Source organism: Sturnira hondurensis, unplaced genomic scaffold (assembly GCF_014824575.4).
Source record: "Sturnira hondurensis isolate 20B ecotype Veracruz unplaced genomic scaffold, ASM1482457v3 Scaffold0020184, whole genome shotgun sequence".
NCBI classification, from domain to species: Eukaryota; Metazoa; Chordata; class Mammalia; order Chiroptera; family Phyllostomidae; genus Sturnira; species Sturnira hondurensis.
Window position 1 is genome coordinate 1,070,480 of NW_028092815.1, and position 26,003 is coordinate 1,096,482.

Below are 26,003 nucleotides of genomic sequence, written 5' to 3' on the forward strand. Positions count from 1 at the left end.
GACTCTTTTCTTCTGATCCGGTTGGATGTTTATTTCTTCTTTTTGATCCAAAATGTTGCTTTGAATCCTGGTTTCCTTCTTGGCACTGTTGGTTCCCTGAATATTTTGCTTTATTTCATTTTGGTTATCTTTCATTTTTCAACCAAGCTCAATCAGTTCTGTGAGCATTTTGATTACCAGGCCTTTAAACTGTCCATCAGATAGACAGGCTGACAATCTCATCACTTAGTTCTCTTTCTGAGGTTTTTGCTGTATTCTTTCATTTGGGCCATATTTGTCTTGTCACAGCTGATAGGTTGTAAGGGGCAGAGCCTTAGGTGTTCACCCAGGCAGGGCAACCCTCTTTGCTGCTGCCTGTGGGGGAGGAGCCAGAGAGGGAACAGTGTAGCTTGTCTGCTTGTCACTAGTGCACTTTCCAACAGACTCTGTGTCGGACTGGCAGTATCTCCCACCGAGGCAACCCCAGCCATAGACCATAGTCAGCTCTGAGTCTCAGTTTTCTCCTTAAGTCAGTCCCTCCTGCGAAGCTCTGTGGAGCACAGCAGTCAGTCCCGCCCCTTGGCCACATCCCAGGGGTTTTTCTGAGTCCGCCAGCATGGTCTGCCTTTCCTGTCTGGTTGTTCTGATTGATTTTTTTCTTAATTCCTTGATTGTTGGAGTTCCATGCAGTTGGATTTTCTGGTGTCTTTCGTTGTTTATTGATTTTAGATTGGTTGTTATCCTCCTTTTGGTGGTGCAAGGAAGTGAAGGGTTTCTATCTACACCTCCATCTTGACTGGAGCTCCCATTTTAAATTTTTTGAGGACCCTCCATACTGTTTTCCACAGTAGCTGCAACAACCTGCATTCCTACCAACAGTGCACCGGAGTCTCCCTTTTCTCCACATCCTTACCAGTATTTGTGGATTTATTGATGATAGCCATCCTGACAGGTGTGAGATAACTCATTGTGGTTCTAATTTGATTTCTCTGATGATTAGTGATGTTGAGCATCTTTTCATGTCTACTGGTCATCTACATGTTCTCTTTGAAAAGTGTCTATTCAGGTCCTCTGCCCACTTTCTTAAAAAAATCTATTTTACTGATTATGTTATTACAGTTGTCCCATTTTCCCCCTTCACTCTCCTCCATACTACACACCCCTTCTCACCCTCTGTCCACTTTTTAACTGAATTGTTTTGTTTTGTTTTTGTTGTTGACTTATATGAGGTCTTTATAAATTTTGTATATTAACCCCTTATTCAATGTGTCATTGATGAATATCTTCTCCCATTCAGTAGGTTGTATTTTGGATTTGTTGATGGTTTCCTCTATTGAACAAAGCCTTCTTAGTTTGATGCAGTCCCATTTGTTTACTTTGTCTTTTATTTCTCTACCAAAATTAGATATCAGAAAAAAATATTGCCAAGAGAATGTCAGATATTTAACTGCCTATGTTTTTCTTATAAAAGTTTTATGGTTTGGAGTTTTACTTTGAAGTCTGTAAACCATTTTGAGTTTATTTGTGTATATTTATGTCTATGGTTTATTTGAGTTTATTTGTGTAAGAAGGTGGTCTGTTTCACTTTTTTCCATGTATTTGTCCAACTTTCCAAACCCCATTTATTGAATAAACTGTCTTTACATGATTTTATGATCTTGCATCCTTTTCCAAATATTAACTGACCACATAGACATGAGTTTATTTCTGTCTCCATTCTGTTCATTGATCTATATGTCTGTTTTTAAGCCAGTACCATGCTGTTTTGGTTACTATGGACTTGTAGTATATAGTGTGATACCTCTAACTTTGTTCTCCATTTTTAAAAAATTTGTTTTTGTTTTTCTTTACCCTCGCTGGAGGATATGTATATTGATTTTTAGAGAGGGGGGAGAGAGAGAGAGAGAGAGAGAGAGAAACATCAGTCTGTTGTCTCCCATATGTGTCCTGACTGGTGATCAAACAGGCAACCTAGGCATGTTCCTTGACCAGTAACTGAACCCACAACCTTTTGGTGCACAGGCCAAAGCTCCAACCAACTGAGCCACCCAGCCAGGGCTTCAACTGTGTTCTTTGTTGAGATCGCTGTGGCTGTTTGGGTTCTTTTCTGGTTCCACATCAATTTTTGTATTATTCCTTATAATTCTGAGAAAAATTATATAGGTATTTATGTAGAAATTGCATTGAACCTATTGATTGCTTTGGGCAGTATGGACATATTAATGATGTTAATTCTCCCTATCCATGAAAATAGTATATGCTTCCATTTATATCTTCTTCAATTTCTTTCTTTATTGTCTTATAATTTATCTGAATATGGGTCTTTTACCTCCTTGGTTAAATTTATTTCATGGTGCTTTATTTCTAATATACAATTGTAAACAAGATTGTTTTCTTAGTTTCTCTTTCTAATAGTTCATTATTAGTGTATAAAAATGAAACTTGATTTCTGAATATTTATTTTGTATCCTGCTGCTTTACAGAATTCATTAATCAATTCTAGTAATTTCTTGATGGAGGCTTTAGGGGTCCCTATATACAATATGAACCATGTTATCTGAAAACAATGAGTTTCATTTCTTCATTTCCAATTTAGATGCATGCTCTTTCTCCTTCTTGTCTGATTGCTATGGCTAGGACTTCCAGTACAATGTTAAATAAGGGTGGTGAAAGGGGACATGCTTTGTCTTGTTCCCCATCTTAAGGGAAATGCTTTCAGTTTTTCTCTGCTGAGTATGATGTTAGCTATAGGTTTGTCATATATGGCCTTTATGATGTTGAGGTATGATCCCTCTATTCCCACTTTGCTTAGAGTTCTTATCAAACATGGGTGCTGAATTTTGTTAAATGCTTTTTCTAGGTCTACTGATATGATTATGTGCTTTTTATCCTTCCATTTGTTTATGTGGTATATCATGTTAACTGACTTGCAGATATTGTAACAACCTTGAATTTCAGGAATAAATCTCACTTGATCATGATATATGATCTCACGATGTATTACTGAGTTAGGTCTGCAAATACTTCGTAGAGGATTTTTGCTTCTATATTCATCAGGGATGGGGGTATAATTTTCTTACTTTGTACGGTCTTATCTGGTTTTGGAATCAGGATAATGATGGCCTTATAAAATGAGCTTAGGAGTCTTCCTTCCTCTTGAAATTTTTGGAATACTTTGAGAAAGACGGGTGTTAGTTCTTCATCGAATGTTTGGTAAAATTCACCTGTGAAGGCATACTGAGCAGAAGTTTGTTTGTTGAGAGTTTTTTTATTATTGTTTTGGCTTTGTTCATTATAACTGGTCTGCTCAAATTTTCTCTTTCTTCTTGATTCAGTCTCAGGAGATTGTATGTTTCTAGGAATTTATCCATTTTTCCAGAAAACTGATTTCTTGATTTGCTGACACATAGTTGTTTGCAATATTTTTTACAATCCTTTGTATTTCTGTGATATCAGTTGTCAGTTCTCTTCTTTCATTTCTGATTTTATTTATTTGGGTCTTCTTTTTTTTTTTCTCGATGTGTCTGGTTAAAGGTGTATCAATTTTGTTTATCTTTTAAAAGAATAACCTCTGTTTCACTGAGTATTAGTATTTTTTAGATTCTATTTCATTTATGTTTGCATTTATGATTTTTATTATTTCTTTTCTTTTACTCACCTTGGGCTTTGTTTGTTCTTTATGTAGTTCATTTAGGTGTAAGGTTAGATCATGTATTTGAGATTTTTCCCATTTCCTAAGGTAGGCTTATGTTGCTGTGAATTTTCCTCATAGTACTGCTTTTTCTGTATCCCATATATTTTGGGTTGTTGCATTTTTATATTCTCTTATCTCAAGGTATCTTTTGATTTTTTCCTTGATCTCACTGTTAACTTGTTTTTTAGTAACCTGTTATTTAGCATCCAAATGTTCATGTATTTCTTAGTTCTTTTTCTTGTAATTGACTTCTGGTGTCATACCATTGTGTTTGGAGAAGATGCTTGGTATGATTTCAATATTAAATTTATCCAGACTTGTTTTGTGACTTATGAGGTAAATAATAGAAAATTTTTAAAAGTGTTGCAGACTGCTCTGCCTGGTTTTAGGAATTGTATCTCAACCCCTTGTGGCTAAGGGCGAGGGACAACCTTTGGAATGTGAGCCGCAAGAGACAAAGCTTGTCTCTGGTAGCAAATGCCACCTGTTTCCTCTCCCTTCCCCCAAAGCTTGATCAGAAGTCAATGACAGGTAAGACCCCTCACAGTGTGTGGCGGGGGGTGCAACCTAAGCCAGACTCGATCACTTGGGAGGCCTTCCTGGAAGGACTCTGGGGGCTGCAACAAAGAGGGAGCAATGGTCTCTCGGGCCCCCGCTTTGATATAGCCCGAGTCCCCTTGTTCTCTGGGAGAAGTGCTTCCTGGCTCTAATCCCCTTAAGCCTGAATACCAAGATGGGGAAGGGTGCAAGCTCCTTCCCTTGCTAGAGCATGTCCTGGGGAAACAATCTGGCAGCACAAAGACTTCCTGATAAACCTGTGAAGTCTGCTCTGCTAAGAGTGCTTTCATTCATATGTTAAGGGTTCAAGCAGGAAACCCTAAAACTCTGTTCCTGACAGACCCTGACTCATAGTAAGCCCTCAGATTTCTTTGGAATGTTATCTACTGTTTGATCCTCGATGCCCTGTATTCCTGTGTATTAGAACCTAATAAAAGCCCTTGGAGGAACAGGCTCCACGCCTTTTTCCTCTGAAAAACTGGCTGCTGTTTATTTCTCTTCCCTAAGCAGATCACATCATGTCTCAGCCATATTCACTTTCATCTGTGGCAGTGGGGGGACTTGAGAAGAAACTAGCCCCCACTAAAAAGCACTGTAGCTGGTGTGGCTCAGTGGATTGAGCGCTGGCCTGTGTTGGTGGGTCAATTCCCAGTCAGGGCACATGCCTGAGTTGCAGGCCAGGTCCCCAGTTGGGGGCATGTGAGAGGTAACTGATTGATATATCTCTTGCACATTGATGTTTCTCTCCCTCCCCTTCTATCTAAAAGGAAATAAGTAAAATGTTATAAAAAAGGAAATGTTAAAAAGAATGTATATTCTGCTTGTTTGGGGTAAAAAGCTCTGAAAATATCAATTAAATCTATCTGGTCTGGTGTGTCATGTAAGGCTGCTCTTTCTTGGCTGATTTTCTTTCTTGAAGATCAACCCATTGATGTCAATGGGATGCTGAAGTCCTGTATTACGACTATAGCGTTGATCTCACCCTTTGTGTCTATCACTATTTGCCTTATAGACATAGGTTCCCCTATGTTGGGTGCATAAATGTTTACAAGGATTCTGTCTTCTTGTCAGATTGATTTCTTCATCTTTATGCAATGAACTTTTATGTCTCCTAATATATCCTTTGTTATAAAGTCTATTTTGTCTGATACAAGTATTGCTACTCCAGGTATTTTTTAGTTTCCATTTGTATGAAATACTTTGTCCATTCATTTACTTTCAGTTTGTGTGTGTCTTTTGATCTGAGGTTGGGTCTCTTGTAGACAGTATATATATGGGTCTTGTTTTCTTACCCATTCAGCTGCCATAGGTCTTTTAAAGTGATTGTTGATAAATACATATTTATTACCATTTTTATTCATATTATATTCATTTGTTTTTTTCTTTCTTCTTCTTAAATAAGTCCCTTTAAAATTTCTTGTAATACTGGTTTGGTGGCGATGAACTTCTTTAGCTTTTGTCTGGGAAGCTTTTTATTTCTCCTTCAATTTTCAAGGAGAGTCTTGTTGGGTACAATAGTCTTAGTTGTAGGTCCTTGCTTCTCTTCATTTCTAATACTTTGTGACAATCCCTTTTGGCCTGCAAATTTTCTGTTGAAAAATCTGTTCACAGTGTAATGGAAGCTCCCTTATGGGTAACTGTGTTTCTCTTGCTGCTTTTAGGAGTCTCTGTCTTAACCTTTGGCATTTTAATTATAGTATGTCTTTGTACAGGCCTCCTGAGGTTCATCTTGTTTTGTACTCCCTGTACTCCCTGGTAACCAGGTTAGGAATGTTTTTGGGCATTTTATCAGGGGTCCTCAATCCCTTGCTCTTTCTCTTCCCCTTTTGGTACCTTTAGAGTTCAGAGGTTGTTATGCTTCATGTTGTCCCAGACGTGTTTTAAACTACTCAGTTTTAAAAAATTCTTCATTGTATTTGCTCATTGGGTATTTTGTGCTACCTTGTCTTCTAAATTGCTGACCAATCCATACTTCATCTAACCTGCTGCTGATTCCTTCTGGTATATTCTTCATTTCAGATATTGCATTCTTCATTTCTCAGTGGTTTGTTTTTGCTTTTTATGTCCTTTTTATGCTTACTATCTCTTTGTTGAAGTTCTCATTAACTTCATCCGTTCTCCCCCAAAGTTCCTTGAGTATCCTTACAATGATTGTTTTCAAATCTGTTTCTTATAGATTGCTTGCCTCCAGTTCATCTAGTTCTTTTTGGCAGGGATTTCTCCTGTTTTCTTATTTAGGGCATGTTTCTGTGTCTCCCTATTTTGAGTGCCTTTCTCTGTTTTTCTGTTTATTAGGTAGATCCACGTTGTCTCCCTGTCTTGGTAGTAGGTGTCCTGTGGGGTTCAGTGGCACAGTCTCCCTGATCACCTGAACTAGGTTCTCCCGGAATGTCCCTTGTGTGGGTTGTCTGAGCCCCACTGTTGTAGTTGAGTATCAACTGTTTTTGGCCCATCTGTGGGTGGGGTTGACCCACAGGCTGGCTGACTATGAGAAATGACCTTGACCACACTGTACTGACTGCTGTTCAGAGGATGATCCCATGAAGTGGATTTGTCCCAGCAAGGTCTGGCATCTGCCGAGATATCCCTTTTGGATATGCCACCTGTGGAGCTGTCACCTGGTGACACATTGGGTTGTGCCCTGGTGTGATCTCAAGCCAACTACAGGTGTGCTGGCTCCAGAGCCTCTTGGGAGGGAATTCAGTGAAGGTCAGCATCAGACACTGCCTGTGACCAGCCCTGGGTCACCTGTTAGGAGGTACAAACAAGCTACATTTGATGGCTGCCTGGGTGAGTGTGGATGAGCCAAGCTGCCTACCAAGGCCAGCACAGGTCAGGAAAGCCCTGCCCATATTTTAATCATATTGTTTTCATTGTTACTATTGAGTTGTGTGACTTCTTTATATATTTTGTATATTAACCCCTTATCAGGTATATGACTTACAAATATTTTTATCACTCTGTAGGTTGACCTCTCATTTGGTGGATTGTTGTTTTGCTTATAGATATCTTTTAGTTTGATATAGTCCCACTTATTAATTTTGGGTTTTGTTACTTGTGCTTTTGGTGTCATCAAAAAAAAATCATTGCCCAAATCATGCCAAGAAGGCTCTCTCATGTTTCCTTCAAAATTTTTTTATAATGTCATTCTTTTTTTAAAGATTTTATTTATTTATTTATCTTTAGAGGGGAAGGGAAGGAGAGAGGGAGAGAAATATCAATGTATGGTTGCCTCTCGCACATCCCCTGTTGGGAACTGGCCTGCAGCCCAGGCATGTGCCCTGACTAGGAATCAAACTGCGATCCCCTGGTTCTCAGGCCAGCACTGAGCCACACCAGCCAGGGCTATAAAGCATTCTTATGTTTAAGTCTTGAATCTATTTTCAGTTAATTTTTGTAAGTGATGTAAGACTAGGGTCCAATTTCATTCTTTTGAATGTGGTTAATCACTTTTCTCAACACCATTTATTGAAGATGCTATCTTTCCCTCACTGAGTATTCTTGGCTCCCTTGTCAAATACTAGTTGACTATATATTTGAGGTTTTTTCTGGGTTTCAAGTCTGTTCTATGGGTCTATGTGTCTATTTTTATGCAAATAGCATACTGTTTTGATTAGTATAGCTTTGTAGTATAGTTTGATACAGAAGTGTGATGCCTTCTTTTGTGATTCCATATAAATTTTAGAATTTGTTTTTTCTATTTTTGTGAAAAATTTCACTGGAATTTTGATAAGGACTGCATTTAATCCATAGATGCCTTTAGTTGGTATGTGCAGTTTAACCATATTAATTCTTCCAATTCACGAACATAGGATCTTTTCATTTGTTTTTGTCTTTAATTTCTTTCATCAATGTCTTGTAGCTTTCAGTGTACATGTATTCACTGCCTTGATGAAATTCATACTTAAATATTATATTGTTGTGAATGTAACTGTGAATGGGACTGTTTTATTTTTTTTCAGATGTGTTCTTGTTAATGTATAGCACAACAATTGATTTCTGTATGTTGTTTTGTGTCCTGTAACTTTACTAAATTTATTGATTAGTTCTGACAGTTTTATGGTGATCTCTAGGATTTTCAAAATATTCTATCATCTGCAAACAAACACAATTTTACTTCTTCCTTTTCAGTGGGGGTGATCTTTATCTCTTTCTTGCCTGACTTTTCTGGCTAGGACTTCCAGTATTATAATTGGAGTGGTAAAAGTGGGCATACTTAATCTTGTTCCTAATATTAGAGAAAAAGGTTTCAGTCTTTCACCATTCGGTATGTTGGCTGTGCATTTGTCATATGGCCTTTATTATGCTGAGGCACGTTCTTTTATACCCAATTTGTTGAGCATTTTTTTTCATGAAAACATGGTGTATTTTGTTTAAAGTTTATTCTACATCTATTGAGATGATCAAATCATTATGATCATCCTACTAATGTAGTGTATCATGTTTATTAATTTTCATATATTGAACCATCCTTGCATCACAGGGATAAATCCTGCTTGATTGTGATATATGATCCTTTTAATATTCTGTTGAGAATTTTTACATTAAATTCATCAGGACTATTTGGTCTGTAATTCTCTTTTCTTGAGGTGTATGTATCTGGCTTAGGTATCAGGGTAAAGCTCACCTTGTATAATAAGTGGACAGTTGAAAAGATAGATTTCAATGCAGGTATATGGCCCTGGCTGGTGTGGCTCAGTGAATTGAGTGTGGGCCTGCAGAGAAAAGTGTCGCTGGTTTGATTCCCAGTCAGGGCACATGCCTGGGTTGCGGGCCAGGTCCCCAGTGAGAGGCACACTAGAGGCAACTACATATTGATGTTTCTTTCCCTCTCTTTCTCCCTCCCTTCCCCTCTCTGTTAAAATAAATAAATAAACTCTTTAAAATAATAAATGCAGATGTATGGTTCTTTTACTATTTAAGAAATACTGGTCTGCGAGGTATTTATCTTGCTTTGGAGTACAATTATGTAATACTTTTTTGTTTTCTTATTGTGTCTTTCCTTTCTGATATTTATAGCATGGTGGGTGAAGGTGGTTGTTAGTTCTCAAAGCGAATTGATTAGAATACATTACTCTGCTATTTCTACTTATTACTATAAAGATTTATTGAGAGGTTCCTATGTGTCAGGCTCTGTGCAATGTGCCTTCTTGCACTCTTTGAATATAGCCCTTCTAGCAACCCTTTTGCAAATCCTGACTTTATAGATGACAAAACTGAGGCTCAGAAAGGCTACAGAGGACCTGCATATGCTTATATGGTAGCAGCTCTTAGAGCCTGGATTTGAACTTGGGTCTGAGATCAATGCCTGTAAACGTGTTTTCTACTTGGGACCACTTTTAACAGTGTCCACCTCTCAGCTGCCTCTCTGTGCACTTGGATTTACTGTCCTGAAAGAAAGAATGCTGCTCCATTTGAAGGAAACCTGCTGTCATCTACATAACATTTTCTCAGCAAATACACTGCTCCTAGGAAATAGCTTTCTGAATCTCATAACACCCTCGGATCCAGGGAGACCCACAAGTCACCACTCGTCAAGGACATACCTCATTGTTCTGCAGCAAACTCTTCCTCCCCATCTGAATGTCTCATCTAGTTCTATTATCACTTATGTCACTGGTCTCACAGATGCACCCCCTACACGATCCCCCCACTACGAGAAAAGTCCTCTTTGTATGGTCCAGAGTCATTTCAAAAGTGAAACCCCATTGTAACATATGAGACTAGAGTAAGTGACAAACAGGTAAATGTTGGTATCCAGTTCATCCTGGCAGCTCTTGCCTTTGGCAGTTTTTAACTGAAGACTTAACCTATGAATGGCTTTCACGTTTGAGCCACCAGTCCTCATGGGGATGAGACAGAGTCGAAGATTTCCTACCACTGTCAGCAGAATGTATCACGCTCTAGCCACACCTGCCGGACACATGTGCTGTACTCAGAGTCAGCCGAGCCTCCAACCACCAACTAGACCTGGAACCCTGAGCTCTGGGTGCTCAGCAACCATCCCTGGGACATCATTCTTCCCAGTAAACTCTCCTCCTCACCTTGCTTGAGCCCCACACTGAAGTCTGATTCATTGCCCCTTTAACACACCAGATCCACGTTCCCCTTCCCCACCACTCCCTACCACACCCAGTCAAGACCCTATTCTGAAGCTCCATCCAACTGGTGTGTACACACACACATATACATATATACATACATACAGACATACATATGTCTATTTCTGCCTTACTCCCTCCAGCCCAGCTCCCTAAGACTGGGGGTACTTCCTGCAGCCAGTCCCAGGGCTGGGTCTTGCTGCCTGTGGATGACACAAAACTTGGACACCAGTCACTGGCCTGGGTAGTTTTCCTCAGCCGGGCTTCCAGCCCTGCCTCCCTACTGTTCTAAGGTGAGAGGGCTTTTCAAACAGCACTTGCCTGCTTTACATTACCCTGGCCATCACTCCTTGCCTACCACTATGGTTCTTCAGTCATTTGCACCACAACTTGCTTCAAAAGGCCTGCTCACTTTGCCTAACTAATTTCAGAAGAAATTCAACTCTAGGGGTGGTAGCCCTTGCATGCTAAAAGTATGTGATAAATCACTGACCTTAATAGTTAATTTATAAAATTAGAAGGGGCTAAACCTTTTATCCCCTCTTACACACGAAATAATTGAATTTTGATTTTTTGTACAGGGAAAGAAAAGCTGGAATAAAGACCGTGGTCTGACCCCCAGGTTCCTGGCATTCATCATTCTGCCTGTACCACTGATGGAATGTGTGGTCGTGTGCATTAAAAGTCTCAGTTGGAATGATTCTGGAGACATTTGTAAATGAGCTTGGGAATAATTGCAGGACTCACTTAAGGAAAAAGCTGAAGATGTGGTTGGCCCAACCTGGCCTGGGAGGTGAGCGAGGAAAATAATTTTACCAGCGTTGGCAGCGGTTCACCCTCCTTCCAGGCCAGAAAGATGGTGGCTGATGGCATGGGGCCAACAATTTAGTGCTGTTTTGCTCAAAGAATTAAAAAACAGTGGCCATAGTGTGGACCGGACAAAATTAGTAGGGGATCTGGTTGATTTAATTCTATTTTTGAGGGATGTGAATTCCTCTAAGCAAGAAGAAGTAGTGCACATTAATTTTTTAGCATGTTATATGAGGTCTTATTTGTAGAGTAGGAAAATAAGCGTGGGGAGGGAATGTAGCCAGAAACTGCTACCGCTTCATCCACAGTGTGGGTACGTATCTGCAATGAAAAGTGGAGGAAAGCCCTAAGGAAGAAACCTCTGCTTATATCGGTCACTGGTTCCAAATTCTGCCCTAAGAAATTCTCCCCTGTAACTCTCTGTCCCTCCTCAAAGACAGTTTACAAATGTCTGAGTACATTTCTGACAGTTTATTTAACTCTGCTATTATAATTGGTTAATTCTTAATTGTTCACTTGTGAACAATGTACACACACTTCTTTTTGACCCTAGCACAGTCTGGTCCAGGGGAGAAAAACAAAGGACTAGGGATGAGGAGCCTGTGAAGGAGATTACACAGCACTTTCCATGCAGGCAAGGACCAACAAAGGCTAGTTGTCGTCACTGTCATTGCAATGTGTGTCCATCAAATGCCCACCTTTAGGCAAAGCCACCTGCATTCTTGTACATACAAAAGTGGCTTGTCTACACTGTGGGGTCATGGCAATGAGACATGAAGAAATTAAACATGCTTTGAAAAATTAAGAATGACAATTCAAGGTAAGACATTGTCATTTCATTTATCTCCCACAATCTGGTGGAACTGCATCACCACCTGCTGGTGCCTACTTCCGGAATGCAAGATGGTTTTATTATTCACTGTAAGAGACATAATATGGTCAAGAAAGGCCACTGTGTGAGGAGATATGATCTAAAGTAATCTAAACACAAGGGGATGCCGGCTTTCTCCAGTTTGGGTTTTAGAAATCACGGCTTAACTTCCAGCAATATGGAGAACTGCCTGCGGGCTGTGTCTGTTTCCTTCAGGGGCCTGCCCTGGGGTGGTGAAGTGCTTCCATGTGGGCCCAAGAGACAGCGGTTCCCGAGGGTTACCTGTAGGTTGTATCAACACTCAGGTTGGCTGCAGCTAACTCTGATGGAGGTATCCACGCAGGTAATGTGTTCCCAGCAACCCACTTTGTCCACTCAAACAAGCCAGGCTCTACACGTATCTTCAAGTGATTTTCTTGTTGTAAACCTTGAGGTAAAATAACATGAAGATGAAAAAAACATCACTCTGTTCTCAGTGGAAAAGTAAACTAGAGGCCAAAATATCATAAAAATTCTGGTAAATCTCCTATCCTCTTTTCAACCAGATGCTACACAGAGCAAAAAGGAAGTGAAAACATGTGGGTTCAGAGCAGGGTTTTAAATTCTTGTGTTACAAAAGTGAGTTTAATAACTCTGGCCACAGCACCAGGATAGGACGTATGTGGGTTAAGGGAAAAAACCACAAGTCATTACCCCGTAATTTATAGAGTTCTATGACTACTGTAATTTCTTTTTCTAAAGTAAGCCCCAAGACTGCCTCATGAGAGACCTCAGACATTCTCTCAGTATCCATTAGTCTACAACAGCTTACATTGTATTTGAATATCAGGTAAATCATTCATTTTCTCTATCAGAATATCCAGGGTCGACTACTTACAAGTGTGAGTACACTAGTTCCACACTTTATCACAGTGTAATGACCTTCAGAGTCAGATTATCCCTGTGTAAACTCTCTTTATATTGCCTTAAGCCACATTTTTCTATGTAAATTTAACATATAATGCACTTTAATAGATAAATGCATTCTGGTTTACTTAAGATTAATGAACAGCAACCTCAACTATAGTGTCAATTCTTTGTTGGCTCAGCTATTGTTGGCTGGCTCATTCATCTGTTTCATATAAGTAAATGGTCCAGCGTTTTTCTTCTAGGTTTATTTTTTCAATGAAATGAGAACGGCAATTCTTAGAGCTCAAGTTTCCACGGATTTTAGGATCGAAGTTGAGTATCTTTAAAATGATGGTGTTTCTAAAGTCATTCCGCTAAAGAAACAAGGATAATTAAGATCTGCAGACGCCTCAAAGCATCATTGCTACTGCAAACAAGAGGCAAGCAGAGCAGAGTGGGAGGGAGTGACTTCACTGTTTCACAACGTCAGCAGTCATGCTCTGTAGGCTCTGAATCATTCACTGCCAGACAACGACGATATTTTACATGATTACAGTTTATCCAGAAAAAATTTCAAGAAAGACAGTATTTGTATACTTCCTTTCATCATGCTGATGCTGCTAGAGTATGGTTTGGGGACTTTCATGGAGATATCTTCCAAAAGAATCACTGCTAAAAATTCCAAATTTGAAGCTTTTACTTGGCTATTGTCCCATGAGTCTTGGATGATTTGGGTGTGGGCCTGCCTGGAGACAGAGGGATGGGCTGGTTGACCTTCATCAAGTCTTACCTTTCAAGATGTTGTATGCAGTCTGAACACAGCGCAGGGATGGGGAGCAATAGACGTAGTCAATAATGGTGTTACTTTCTAATAAAGCTTCACCTGCAAAGAAAACCAAAGGGTGATCAATCTGATGGGCGCAGTCTCAGCTGGACCCTCACTGTGGGCAAAGATGCAGTCAGACCCTGCAAACCTCTCTGTGAGGGAGGGATCACACAGAGTCAGCAGTCTCAGCCCTTTTTGTTTCAAACAAATCCCTTGATAAAGAGAGACTTATTTCTAGAAAAAGAAGCAAAGTGAAAGATGATTTTTCTTTTTCTTTCCTTCCACCTAGTACTTAACAAGGGCAAAATGCCCACTTAGGTGAAACCTAGAAACATAATAAATAATGCTCTGATTTCAAGTTTTGATAAAAGTAGGAGTGTTTAAATTGTTTTAATTTTATGCTGGGCTAAATAAAATTTCAGCTTGTCACATTCTTTACCAGAGTAAATCTCAACACCTGATCCTTCAACACTTTCCTCATGGAATCCACTTCTTTTCTCTACTGCATAAAGTCCAAATACCTTGATGCAGAAGTCAAGGTCTTTCATGAACTTATCTTTATTCATTTTGCCAACATCCTCTACTGCCCTGCTCCTAATCTATGCTCTAAAAACAAGACAGCTTGTTTCCTCTACACTCTTGATGTGGTTTCTCACGCCTATGACGTTACGTTGTTCTTCCCTTCTCTCCTCCTGCTCCTTCTCGCCCAGCTGACTATGACTTCCGGCCTCAGTTTACCTCGCTTCTCTCATGTCTTTTTTTCTGCTCCCGTACTTTGTATTTTTGAGTTAGAAGGGTGAAATCAATATAGTGTTTTTAATTTTTTTCAATTATGATTTATAGTATTATTTTGTATTAGTGTCAGGTGGCAGGGTTTCCATTCGAGATGGCAGCGTAGGTAAACACAGCTTGCCTCCTCATACAACCACATCAAAGTTACAACTGACCTGCAGAACAACCATCAGAAATTGAGTTGAAAAAATAATCAAATTAAATAAATTGGGGAAAAAAAAGAAATTGAGTTGAATGGAAGACCTACAACTACAAATTAAAGAACCACATCGAGAATGTAAGGAGGAGCAGACATGCGGAACAGGCTTCTTTCACAGCCACATATGGTAGGTAAAAATTGGGAGAAATATCTTGGGAGTGAAGAGTCCCAGCCCCACACCAGGCCCACATGCCCAGGGTTCAGTGCCAAGAAGATAAGCTTCCATAACTTCCCACTGTAAAAACCAGTGGGGATTGAGGCTGAGAAAGACAAACCGCTGGAGTTTCAGGCAGTTCCTCTCAAAAGGCCCATGCACAGATTTACACAGACACACTCCCTTTGAGCTCCTGTTACAGGGTAGCAGCTTAAAAGGCATCAAAGACATAAGGGGAGGAACTGAATAGTCTGGCATCAGGGCAAGAGCTGGGGGGCAGCTTTCCCCCAGACATAAATGTTAGCAGAGGCCATTGTTCCTCTTCTGAGTGCTCCCACCACAGAGTCACAGAGCTGGCAGGTGGGAGCCATATCTGAGACTCCATCAACCTGGCTCACACCATTTGCCCCACCCTGGTGATTCCCTGAGGATCCATACCATCCAAATTTCAGGGCCACCCAGGCTGTTTCCAGTGGCTTTTACAAATGCAAATGGCTTGCCTTGGCTCATGCTTTAGATTTTCCTAAAATCTCTCAAACAAACAGCATCTAGCCTCAGTGTGCCCCAAGCCTATTGCTAAGTGTCCCCAGGCACAGCAATAGCAGTAAAACAGCTGGTCTTGGTTCACCGCTTGGACTCACTTGGGCACATCCATGCCTAGCACAAGTAGCAGTCAACTTCTTGCTTTGAAGCTTATGTGGGTGGCCCTGGACGGAAAATAGGGGGTGGTTGACTTTGGCCTATACCTCCCAGAAGGCCCCAGAGGCTGCACTCCCAGTGAATAGCTACTGATCACAATAGAGCACCACCACCCAACCACCTCTGCAAGCAACATACTCAAGGGGCAGGTTCAGGAGGCACCACTGTGCTAAAGTTAAGTCCTGCTCTGTGGAGTGGGCTCATACCCAGCTGATCCTCCTAGGTGGTTGGAGGTTGGTGGTCAGTGCCAGTCCTTGCTGCTGATTGGCCTATGTTAATCCCTCCCATTGACCTGCTAATGGCAATCAAGGTTTGGCTGCAGGAAGGGGGTGTACACAGCCCACACAGTGAGTATACCTCAAGTGTCCAGCTTGGGTGATAGAGGAGGCTGTGCCACTGGACCATATGGGACACTTACTGTATTAGGCCACTCTACCAAGCCAGGAAGTTGTAGCAACTCTACATACCATGTGAAAACAAACACTGGGGTCCACCAAAATGAGGAAACAAAGAAGCATGGCCCATGAAGAAATAAAGCAAAACTCCAGAGGGAGAATTAAACAAAATGGAGATGTGTGGTCTGCTAGATGCAGAGTTCAAAGCACTGGTTATAAGGATGCTCAGTGAACTTAGAGAGGACCTCAGCAGCATAAAAGAGGGCATGGAACCATGAAAAGACCAGTCAGAAATGAAGGATACATGATCTGAAAAAAAAGGACAATTTACAGGGAATCAACAGTAGGGGGGTGGGTAGAGCTGAGAAACAAATCAGTCATTTAGAATACCAGGGGGCACCCAATCAGCACACGAGAAAAAAAAAAGAATCCAAAAACATGAGCAAAATGTAAGGAGCCTTTGGGACAACTGTAAGTATACTAATATTCGCATCATAGGGGTGCCAAAAGGAGAAGAGAGAGATCAAGAACTTGGAAACCTATTTGAAAAAATAATGACAGAACTTTCCTAATTTGGTGAAAAAAGTAGACACATAGTCTAGGAAGCACAGAGTCCCAAACAAGATGAACCCAAAAAGCCCTGCACCAAGACATACCATAATTATAATGCCAAAGGTTAAAGACAGAGAATCTTAAAAGCCACAAGAGAAAAGGAGAGGGTTACCTACAAAGGAGTTCCCATAAGACTATCAGCTGATTTCTCCTAAGAAACCTTGCAGGCAAGAAGGGGCTGAAAAGAAGTATTCAAAGTTGAAAGGCAAAGACCTATATCCAAGATGACTCTATCCAGCAAAGCTTTCATTTAGAATGGAAGGGCAGATAAAGTGCTTCTCAGATAAGGACAAGGTAAAGGAGTTTATCATCACCAAGCCCCTATTATATGAAATGTTAAAGGAACTTGTCTAAGAAAAAGAAGATGATCAAAATATGAATAGTGAAATGACAACAAACTCACAACTATCAATAACTGAAACTAAAAAAAAAAGCAAACTAAGCAAAGCAATAGAACAGGAACAGAATCACAGAAAAGGAGATCACATGGAGGGTTATCATTGGGGTGGGGAAGAATGGGGGAAAAGTTGCAGAGAATAAGAAGCATAAATGGTAGGTACAAAATAGACAGGAAGATGTTAAGAATAGTATAGGAAATAGAGAAGCCAAACAATTTATATGTACCACCCATGGACATGAACTCAGGGGACAGAATGTGGGTAGGAGGTGGGTTGCAGGGCAGAGGGGAATAAAGGGGGAAAAATGGGACAAATGTAACAGCATAATCAATAAAATACATTTTTAAAAAAGTGAGGCCAGGATGTGAGTATTCTCTGCACAGAAGGAACAGCAGCACCAGGGAGTGTGTGAGGGACAGGTGGCCCCTGCCACAGAACCACATGACTCAGTACTTCCCCGAGGCTGCCCAGACCTCCTCAGGGCCACCCAAGCACGTCTACACTGAGGGCCTAGGCGGGCCTGAGCTCAGCAGGGCTGGGCCACAGGGAGTCGGGAGCAGGAGACTCTTGCATTTCCCCACGCTGATGGTGTGTGGAAGGGAGTGTTCCACCCAGGAAAGATGGCATCTGTGGGTGATGTGGGAAAGGGGATCAGCACAGGAACCCTGGCAACTGTCCCTTTAGCCCTTCCCTGAAGCCACACAGCCAGTCTATGCTCACACACTTAGTTTGCTCTGGGCTACCCTCCCTCTGTGGGAGCTCCCAAGGTAAGTGGCTGCAAATGAGATTTCGCGTGTTGACCCTTTAAGAGGGCACCTCAGTCTCTAGCAGACTCCCCTCTCTTTCTGGTGGACAGAATTCCTGCTGATTTTCACTGCCAGATGTTACGTGGGATCTTCTTCCTGGCTCTAATGTTCTGGACTCGAGAGTCCAGCGTCCTGTTGAGGCTCCAAACTCCTCAGGGGCGACGTTTGTAGCTCAGATAGTCCTGCAGATTCTCAACTACTGCACTTGGGTGAAGGGCGAGCCCTTTCTGTTTCTCTGCCCTTCCTACTGGTGTGGGTGTAGCTTCTTCTCTACATCCTTGGTTGTAAGACTCATCTTCAGTAGGTCGTTCAGGTTGACTGTTCTGTTCCAGCTGTAATTGCAGTTTGGACCAGGGCCGAGGTGAGAGCAACTTCCGCCTGCTCCACTGCCATCTGGAACCACTGTACTTCCATAATTCTGTGTGCAGTTTGTTTTTTCCCCTGTGCATAGCTTTATTTTTGAATACCACAGTGTAAAATATTTATGTACTTACAAATGTGTTTCCCTGAGGGTGGGGACTCATGCTTGGATCCTCAACACTAGCATAGTCCCTTCCCAAAGAATTGATCACTTGATGCACATTATCTAATTGAATAGGACAAGGTTCTCTGAAAACAACTGGCATCTTCAAAGGTTAACTGGGCTCCATACATTTGGCTGCTCCAAGGTCCCCTGGTCCTCCCCATGTGCTAGCAGCTGATCTCTCTGCCACACCAATCCTGACCTCACCCCATCAGTGGACCATACGCCCTTCACAGAAATCACACCTCATTCATTTTGGTAACCCAACCCTGTGCCAAGCACAATGTACTAAACTAAATGGTTACATAAGCAATCCCCTGAGGACATGTACTACTTGTAGAAAAGTTACAGAGTCCCTTACAAAGTGTCTTGCCACACCCACTGGCACCGGAACTCTGAAGATGTGTCCAGGAGTGGCTGTGCAGTTACCCCCAGATGCTTACCCACTAGTCTTGCCTGCATACATCCAAACACAGTGATCGGAGCATCTTTCTCGTAGTCCCGGAAACCACCGCTCCGCTGAGGTAAGCTATGAGGCATGTTCAGGTTTGTGCGTATGTAGCGGCCTGGGAAGAAAGTCACACGAGGGTTATGTGAGTGTCTTGTATCCTCAGGACTTCTGTGGATCCTGACGGCCTCTCTATTTCCATTGCTTTTTGGCCAAAGAGACTAAATTGAGCTCTCTAGAAAATATCAAGGCTGACACTTTGGCTTTGTTAGAATGTCTTGGAATGCACTCCTCTATTTTCTGACAAAAGTGACAAGAAATAGGGTGTTTTAAAAAAGATATTATTATTTAATTTTAGAGACATGGGAAAGAAGGGAGAGAGAGAGAGATGGGAACATCGGCATGAGGGAGAAACATTGACTGGTTGCCTCTCACATGCGCTCCGACCAGGGACAGAACCCACAATGCAGTCATGTGCCCTGACTGGAACTGAACCAGTGACCTTTTGCTTTGCAGGATAATGCCGAGCCAACTGAGCTCTCTAGTCAGGGTGAGATAGTTTTTAAGTAAAAATACCAAGTGGACTCTCCAAAACAGGAGGCTTCTCTGGGATATACGTCTTCTTACCTTAAACAGGTTACTCAAAGGAAAATGGAGCCAAAATGAGTCAGGGTGAATTGATGCTGGGACATCTGTCCCTGCCTCTGACGTAGCCATATGACCACAGGCAAAACATTTGCCTTTGACACCTGGTGTCCCAGTTTATAGGATGCACACAAGAATACTCACCTCTTCCCTAACATGCAAGATAATCAAGGAAGGACTTATGCATGTAACACATTACAGGCTTTTCTACTGCCCACGTAGCCACAAATGCCTCCATCTAGATAAATGTAACTTGACTGTGCCCCCTAGAGGCCACGATAGGAATAGCAATGCTGAACTGGCCACCCAGCTGCTCACCTTTGGCATCAAAGCACTGGGATAGCCAGTACTTCCCAAACACTACGTCCATCCTCTCCCCATGCCGACACACAAACAGGCATCTCTTTTGGGGGCCAGGCTGGCTGCTGACCCTCAGAGGCTGCAAACACAGAAAGGCTATTAGTGGGGAAAACATGAGAGAGCAGACACGTCTTGGTACCAGGTGACTGAGCCCTAGAGCAGGCTTTGTTGATGTGCGATGAGACTTGGCCTGCCTGTAAAATAAGGGTGGTAGGACTCATGCTACAGACCTCAGGTTATTTTGAGGTTCAGATGAAATGAACCTCAGGTGCTTTGCCAAATAAGAGGATTATGAAAATGGTATTATCACTGCTACTGCTGTTGTTAATAAGAGTGGTGCTTGGCCAACACTAACATGAACACCCCTTGGGCTGCAGCTCAGAGGTAAAACCAGCTTGTGTGTAAAGAAAGCCATTTAGGGGGACAGTGTCCTCCCCTGAAGAGGCCTTCATCCACTTCTCAGAGAGTGAGGACTTTCATTATCACAAATATGTCTGCCCCATCTCTACTGTGCGGTGGTCGGACCACATGGCCTAGTGGTTGCTTCCAACAGCAAGGCCCTGCTGTGCCCATTCCAGTCACAGTTTTGAGGCTCTGCTGTCCAACTCCATACATGTTGGTGCTCCCAAAAATGGTTCTGGGGGGACAACTGCCACTCCTGGGTGGGGAAATAGGCAAGTCTAGTCAAAGGCATGTCCGAATGACTTTGGTTTCTGTAACCGCTGGTGGATCGCTATAGGTGTTTCCACACCTTCCTTCTGAGAGTCAGCTATTCTCAGTGTCCTTAGTGCTGCCAGCTTCCCACTGGCAGCATGTCCATGAGCTTCTGGTCACCCCGAGAAAGTTACTGTACGGGCCATGGCACAGCCCTTCCACCTCCCCTCTTTCTCTTCCCCGACTCAAGCTCTGGGCTCCAGCCAAAGCTACCTAGTCTCTCAATTCTCAACAACTTTGAACTTTCAGCTTGCCTTTTCATTGTTCAAACAATTCTCCTACTCTTCACTCTGCAGTTTCTGGCACGATCAAGTACACATACACCGAGCACTCGCTATCTACCAGCTACTGGGCCAAGAGCCTTATTCCTATTATTTCCTTCAATATTTTTCATCAAAGTATAGTGGACATACAATATTATATTACTCTCAGGTATGCAGTACAGTGGTTCGATATTTATACACCTTATTGTATGATCACCATGATATATCTAGTAACTACCTGCCACCATACAAAGTTATATTATTAGTATGTTCTCTGTTTTATATTTCTATAACTTCTTCATTTTATAACTGGATTTGTGCCTCTTATTACTCTTCCACTTTTATCTCACCCATCCCCCCACCCTGTTTCCCTTTTATTTTTATGATGACCTCTGAACCAGAAGAACTCTTAGTACCGTGTAGGTAACATGCTCTCCTCTCTGCAGAAGAGCCTTCCTTCCCAGCTGAGGCCCAGATGCTGGCAGTTGCAGTCTTGCATGTTTGTATCTACAGGCCTCGTACTAGTCAACAGGTGCTCAGTGAACCTCGCGTGTGGCAGAGGGCAGGACCCTGGCAGTCTGCCTTACCTGCGCTGGCTGGCAGATAACAGTCAGGGGTGCCATCTCCCCTGAGCCCTGGTCCTCATAAGACCGCCGCTCCAATATGCCATCACCAAATGAGAGAGCAGGGGACGGAGCTGTACTTAAGATCGAGTAAGAACTGCAGGGGAAGAAAGGAAGATGTTAGCGGCTTTGCTCAGGAGTCACCAGCACTTTGCCCTGCAGGAACAGGAGTGTGGGGTTGGCCAGAAATGCTCCCTGGGCAGTGTGATGGTCGGGAGAGTAGGCCTGGGGGGCCCCTTCCTGGGGAGGGGCATCTTGTTTTATCTTGAAGTCTTGCAGTATAATTAGGGGTAGAAGGATTTCTCCACTTGGAATAGATGAATTCATCCCTCCGGGCAAGGACAGGGCCTCTGAGTTTGTGCTTATTAAGATGCCACAGGCATGGTTGGCAGTAAAGTCACATTAAAGAATAATGAAGGATCAATTGTGAGTCGTTGCATCCAGCTATTTTTATGGCTCAAAACAACTCCTGTTGCCTTTCATCTTTTCCATGGTGCTTTCCAACCAAACTCACATATTATAGGGAGCATTTGTACTGCCTCCGCCACTTTGCTTGCGGCTCCTAGAAGCCTCATGGCCATTATCCCCTGTCCACCTTCTTCAGTCTCAACTCTGCCTCCAACAGGATGGTCAGACACAGACTCATTCATTGTAGAGGACATCCTTCTCAGGAGAGGTGCAGAGCTGCAAGCCAGGAACTCATTTCCAGCTTTAATTGTAACTGCAGAAGCCCCAGGGGTCTTGCTAAAAAGGGGAGGCAGCAGATCATGCCATGTTTAAATCATTTTGATTCGTTAAGACCTCCAAAAAGCTTTATCTAATAAACATTGCAATTTAAATGTGGTTGTGGGGTGAATCCTGGGACTATCTGTCCCCTCTGCCTTGCTGGGCAGCAGCGAGGGAGAATCTTGTAAATTTTAGATTTCTCCCTTCTCTGCAACTAACTAAGGTCGCCACAGGCCCCAGTCTGTCCAGCACAGTCCTGGTTCACAGCTGTTGACCCAGCGATCTGTGAGGTTTCACATCGGTTCTGGATTGCTTATTTTTAACATATTACTCTTAGAATTCTAACTTTAAAAAGAACTTTTTACAGTTACTAATATAATAAAGCTAACTGGTTAATAAAAATTCTTTCGGAAAAAATGTATTTTAATAAGTTTAAACTTTCATTCTCCAAGGTGTCTCTTTCTGTAATGTAAACAGACTCATCCTGCTTCTACACCAAGGTCTCAGGAGCCTCAAACCCTAAAACACCTCTGTCTCAGCCCCCAGGGACATCTGACCCCAGGCCCCACTCTTCATGGATTCAGCAGGTCTTGGGGTGGGATCCAGGAAGCCAGTTTCGCAAAGCCCTGTCGGTCCAGTGTTGTGTGTGTCCAAATGGGACCTATTTTGGTGAAATTAAGCAACTGTAAATCAAGAAAATCTTGTGCCATTTACGCAGTCTAACAAACCGGCTGTTCTCTTTTATTTTAAACTGAGCCCCTCCCAAACATCACACAGTTAAAGAAAATTCAGTTTCTCTCTCTGACTCATCAAAGATTTAGGGCCTGAAGTGTCTGGATGGAATCGTCCCAACATTGTGCGGCACCTGCCCCATAATTTCTTCATTCATCATCGCCGTGAGGACTTGGGGAGAGTCCCACCTCTCTCTCCTTCCGCACAGTTGGCAGGAGAAAGCCACTCTACTTTCCTTAAGTGTCACTGTGAGCAAGCGACCTGATCCACTCTGAGACAGTTTGGGCTTCCGCTCCAGTAAGACAATGAACAGTCAGATGCTCTGTGTCGGGAGCAGAGAGTGGGGGAAGCCGAACCTGACACCAGGACACCTTCTTAAGGGCCACGGAGGCAGTGGCATGGCCGTGGGACACACCAGCCTCTAGTATAAGCCCAGAAGGACCGACCAGCCCACCCCAATTCTGAGCACACAGTGGGGCTCACCAACTGACAGACATCTAGGGATACTCAGAGCTGGGCAAGATTCTCTATTAAGGGTGGAAGGACAGTGTTTTTAGGGTGGACGCAGGGGACAGAGGACAGGGTGGGAAGAGCTATGAAAGGTCACAGGCCCCAAGTCTCTAAATGCTACTTGAATCCCCTGAGCAACTCCCCACCTGCCAGCCAGGTCCTAAGCAAGCACCTGAGGCTCTGGCTCCTCACTCTCTCCTGGGTCAGAAGTGAGAGAAGCTCTGCCTCCCCGAGTCATTTCCACTTCTGGGGTTAAGTAGAAAATAACAATTCTACAGGCTTCCTTTTGTAGGGGAGACATTTGATTGGCTGAGCGTATAAGAGGACTAGAAAATACCAGTTACAAAAAAATGAAAATCACAGAGGCTAATGACTATTTTAGGTCCAGTGCTGTTGCATATGCAGCACTGATCCATCCAAAGCTTAGTCCTCGACTGCAGTCTTCATAACACCCCTGTGAGTTAAACACAATTAATTACCATCTTCATTTTACAAACTTGCAAACAGAAACTCACAGAGGCAATGTCACTTGGCCAAGGCCACACAACTGGTGAGTGGGAGAGCTAGAACTTGAACTGAAGATTATGGGAATAGAAAGTCAAATTCTTCATCACAATGTCCAACACCTAAGGTTAGTTATTTCCCCACTCTCCGCGGGGCTGGCTGTGCAAACTGGTAGTTTCATTTTGGACATGGTTCCTAGGAAAAGAGCGTCACTGGCAACCTCCCTACATAAAAGGAGACAACACGCAGGTGTACCGGCAACTCACCTGAGCTCTGATGTGGCTGCGAGCGGGCACACCGAGGTCTGACACTGGTCAGCAGAGCACCTCACACACTCTCCTCCCACAGGGAGCCCTGCTCCTAAGAATGTCAGCTAGGAGCTGCGCATCGTCAGAGAGTCGTCTCTAGTTTTTGGTTTATTTATGTATATTATGCTTCCCCTGTTTTCACAGGGATAAAAGGGTAACTCTGGAAACCCAACTATGTATTTTCATATTCAGAAACTGTTCTGAAATACTGACGTTCACCAGGTAGGGGTGGGTGGTGCACAGGAAGGAAGGGGGAGCTGCTGGGAACTGAGCAATCAAGGAGGAAGACGTTCTTCCCCATCTCTGAGTTTGTGGTTTGCCTGCTTGCTGCTAACCAGGGTAGGGGAACTTTTCTTCTTCCCTCCTCCAGGCAAAACACTCCCTGAATTTGCACCTTTCTGCTTCTCCTTTGTGGTGACAATAGCAATGTTAGATTCACGCAGCTGCTGCCCAGGCCCCCAGCTCTGAGCTGCGGTGGCACGTGGCAAGAACGCCAGGGAGGAAAAACAACCAGCATGTACACACTGGTGAGCTGCCTGTGTGTGCCAGGGTAGAGCTGGCTTTGAACTTCTCTGGCAAAGAAAGAGAAAGTGCCTTTTATTAGTGGCTTATTTACTGAGACAAAGCTAGCCGCACTACACAGGGCACCCTGGAGAGGGGAGCAGTTTGTGACGGATCAGTGGGAAGTCATCACTCTAAAGGACATAGGGGGACCGTGAGTCTTTGTAAGGGTCTGGCAGTTGTCCATTCCCTTAAACACATTCTGTCACCTAGGCATCGGAGTGCCAAGTCGGAGGACTCTTAAATGAGGGGCACTTAGGTCCCCTGACACTTGCAGGCCCTTTCATCACTGGCCTGGCTGGTGTGGTCCGAGTCTGCCTAGCGGCTCTGGCGAGTGGGACCACTCTGAGCAGTGACGCAGGACTAAGTGGACAGAAACCTGAAACCATTTAGACTCAGCACCGGGATGACCCATGCTTCAGTCATAAGAGATGGACCCTGAAGCAGCCTCCGCGTGGTCTCCAAGCTGGAACTCAGACCGACGGCCACGTGGGTGGGGGCAGGCGGAGTGAAGCAAGTGGTCCACGGCTCTCTCCCATGACTCCAGTCAGCCCTTCCTGGAAGTCTGGGACTAGCAGAACGTCCCCCCCATGGACTCTACTGACAGTGACTGCCGCCCGAGTGTTTAGAATCAAGTCTACTTCCCACCACCTCTGAAAGTCTGTAACGTTTCTCAGAAAACAGCAGGCAAAGAACTGGGAGTCAGCTCACCTGTGAAACACCCAGGTGCTACATTCATCAGCCTTGGTGATGTAATTCTCAGGCAGGAGCCCGGAGCAGCCAGTGGTTAAGGAGGTGCCGTAGACCCAGCCCTCACTGGTGCTGGTCTGCTCCATGGGGGACATGAAGATGAAGTCCCCAGGGACCAGCTCCAGCTCATCGTCATTCTGCGGGGTGTAGGGGTAGTTCACCTGCAACGTCTGAAAGAGAGGGTACGTGAGGCCCACATCCGACCCACTCTCCCCGGTGCTGCCACGCAGATCCAGCACCCACATCCAGAGTCTGGCTTTTATTGGGCCCCTGGGGGGCAAAGGCTCTGAAGAGACTTGAATTCAGATCAGAAAGTATTTTCTTTTCTTCCTTTCTTCTTTTTTTTTAGGGTAAGGTGGGTATGTGCCGGCTACTGCTGGATGGCTCCAGACTTTCCTTTCGGAACATCTTCGCTTCTCTTCAGGATTCACATGTGGTTTTTAAACATGTATCTCAAACCCCACAGGCTCTTCTGTGAACTGTGGTACACATGGGGTTGGACCTGGTCTCCGTGGCTCAGTGCCAGGCAGGGCCCTTCAGGGACACTTGGAACC

At 43.3% G+C, this 26,003-nt stretch overlaps 1 protein-coding gene across 1 annotated transcript in view; it reads right to left on the reverse strand.

Annotated features, from left to right (window-relative positions):
- The window catches only part of UBASH3B (ubiquitin associated and SH3 domain containing B), a 139,708-nt gene that overhangs the window by 5,746 nt on the left and 107,959 nt on the right, over positions 1–26,003 (reverse strand). The window contains exons 6-11 of the mRNA XM_037029051.1: positions 25,411–25,619; positions 21,323–21,455; positions 19,717–19,837; positions 18,749–18,871; positions 13,692–13,784; positions 12,296–12,440 (exon numbers count right to left, since the gene is read on the reverse strand). Of these exons, the coding sequence (XP_036884946.1) occupies positions 12,296–12,440; positions 13,692–13,784; positions 18,749–18,871; positions 19,717–19,837; positions 21,323–21,455; positions 25,411–25,619 (824 nt within the window). The remainder of the gene's footprint in view (positions 1–12,295; positions 12,441–13,691; positions 13,785–18,748; positions 18,872–19,716; positions 19,838–21,322; positions 21,456–25,410; positions 25,620–26,003) is intronic.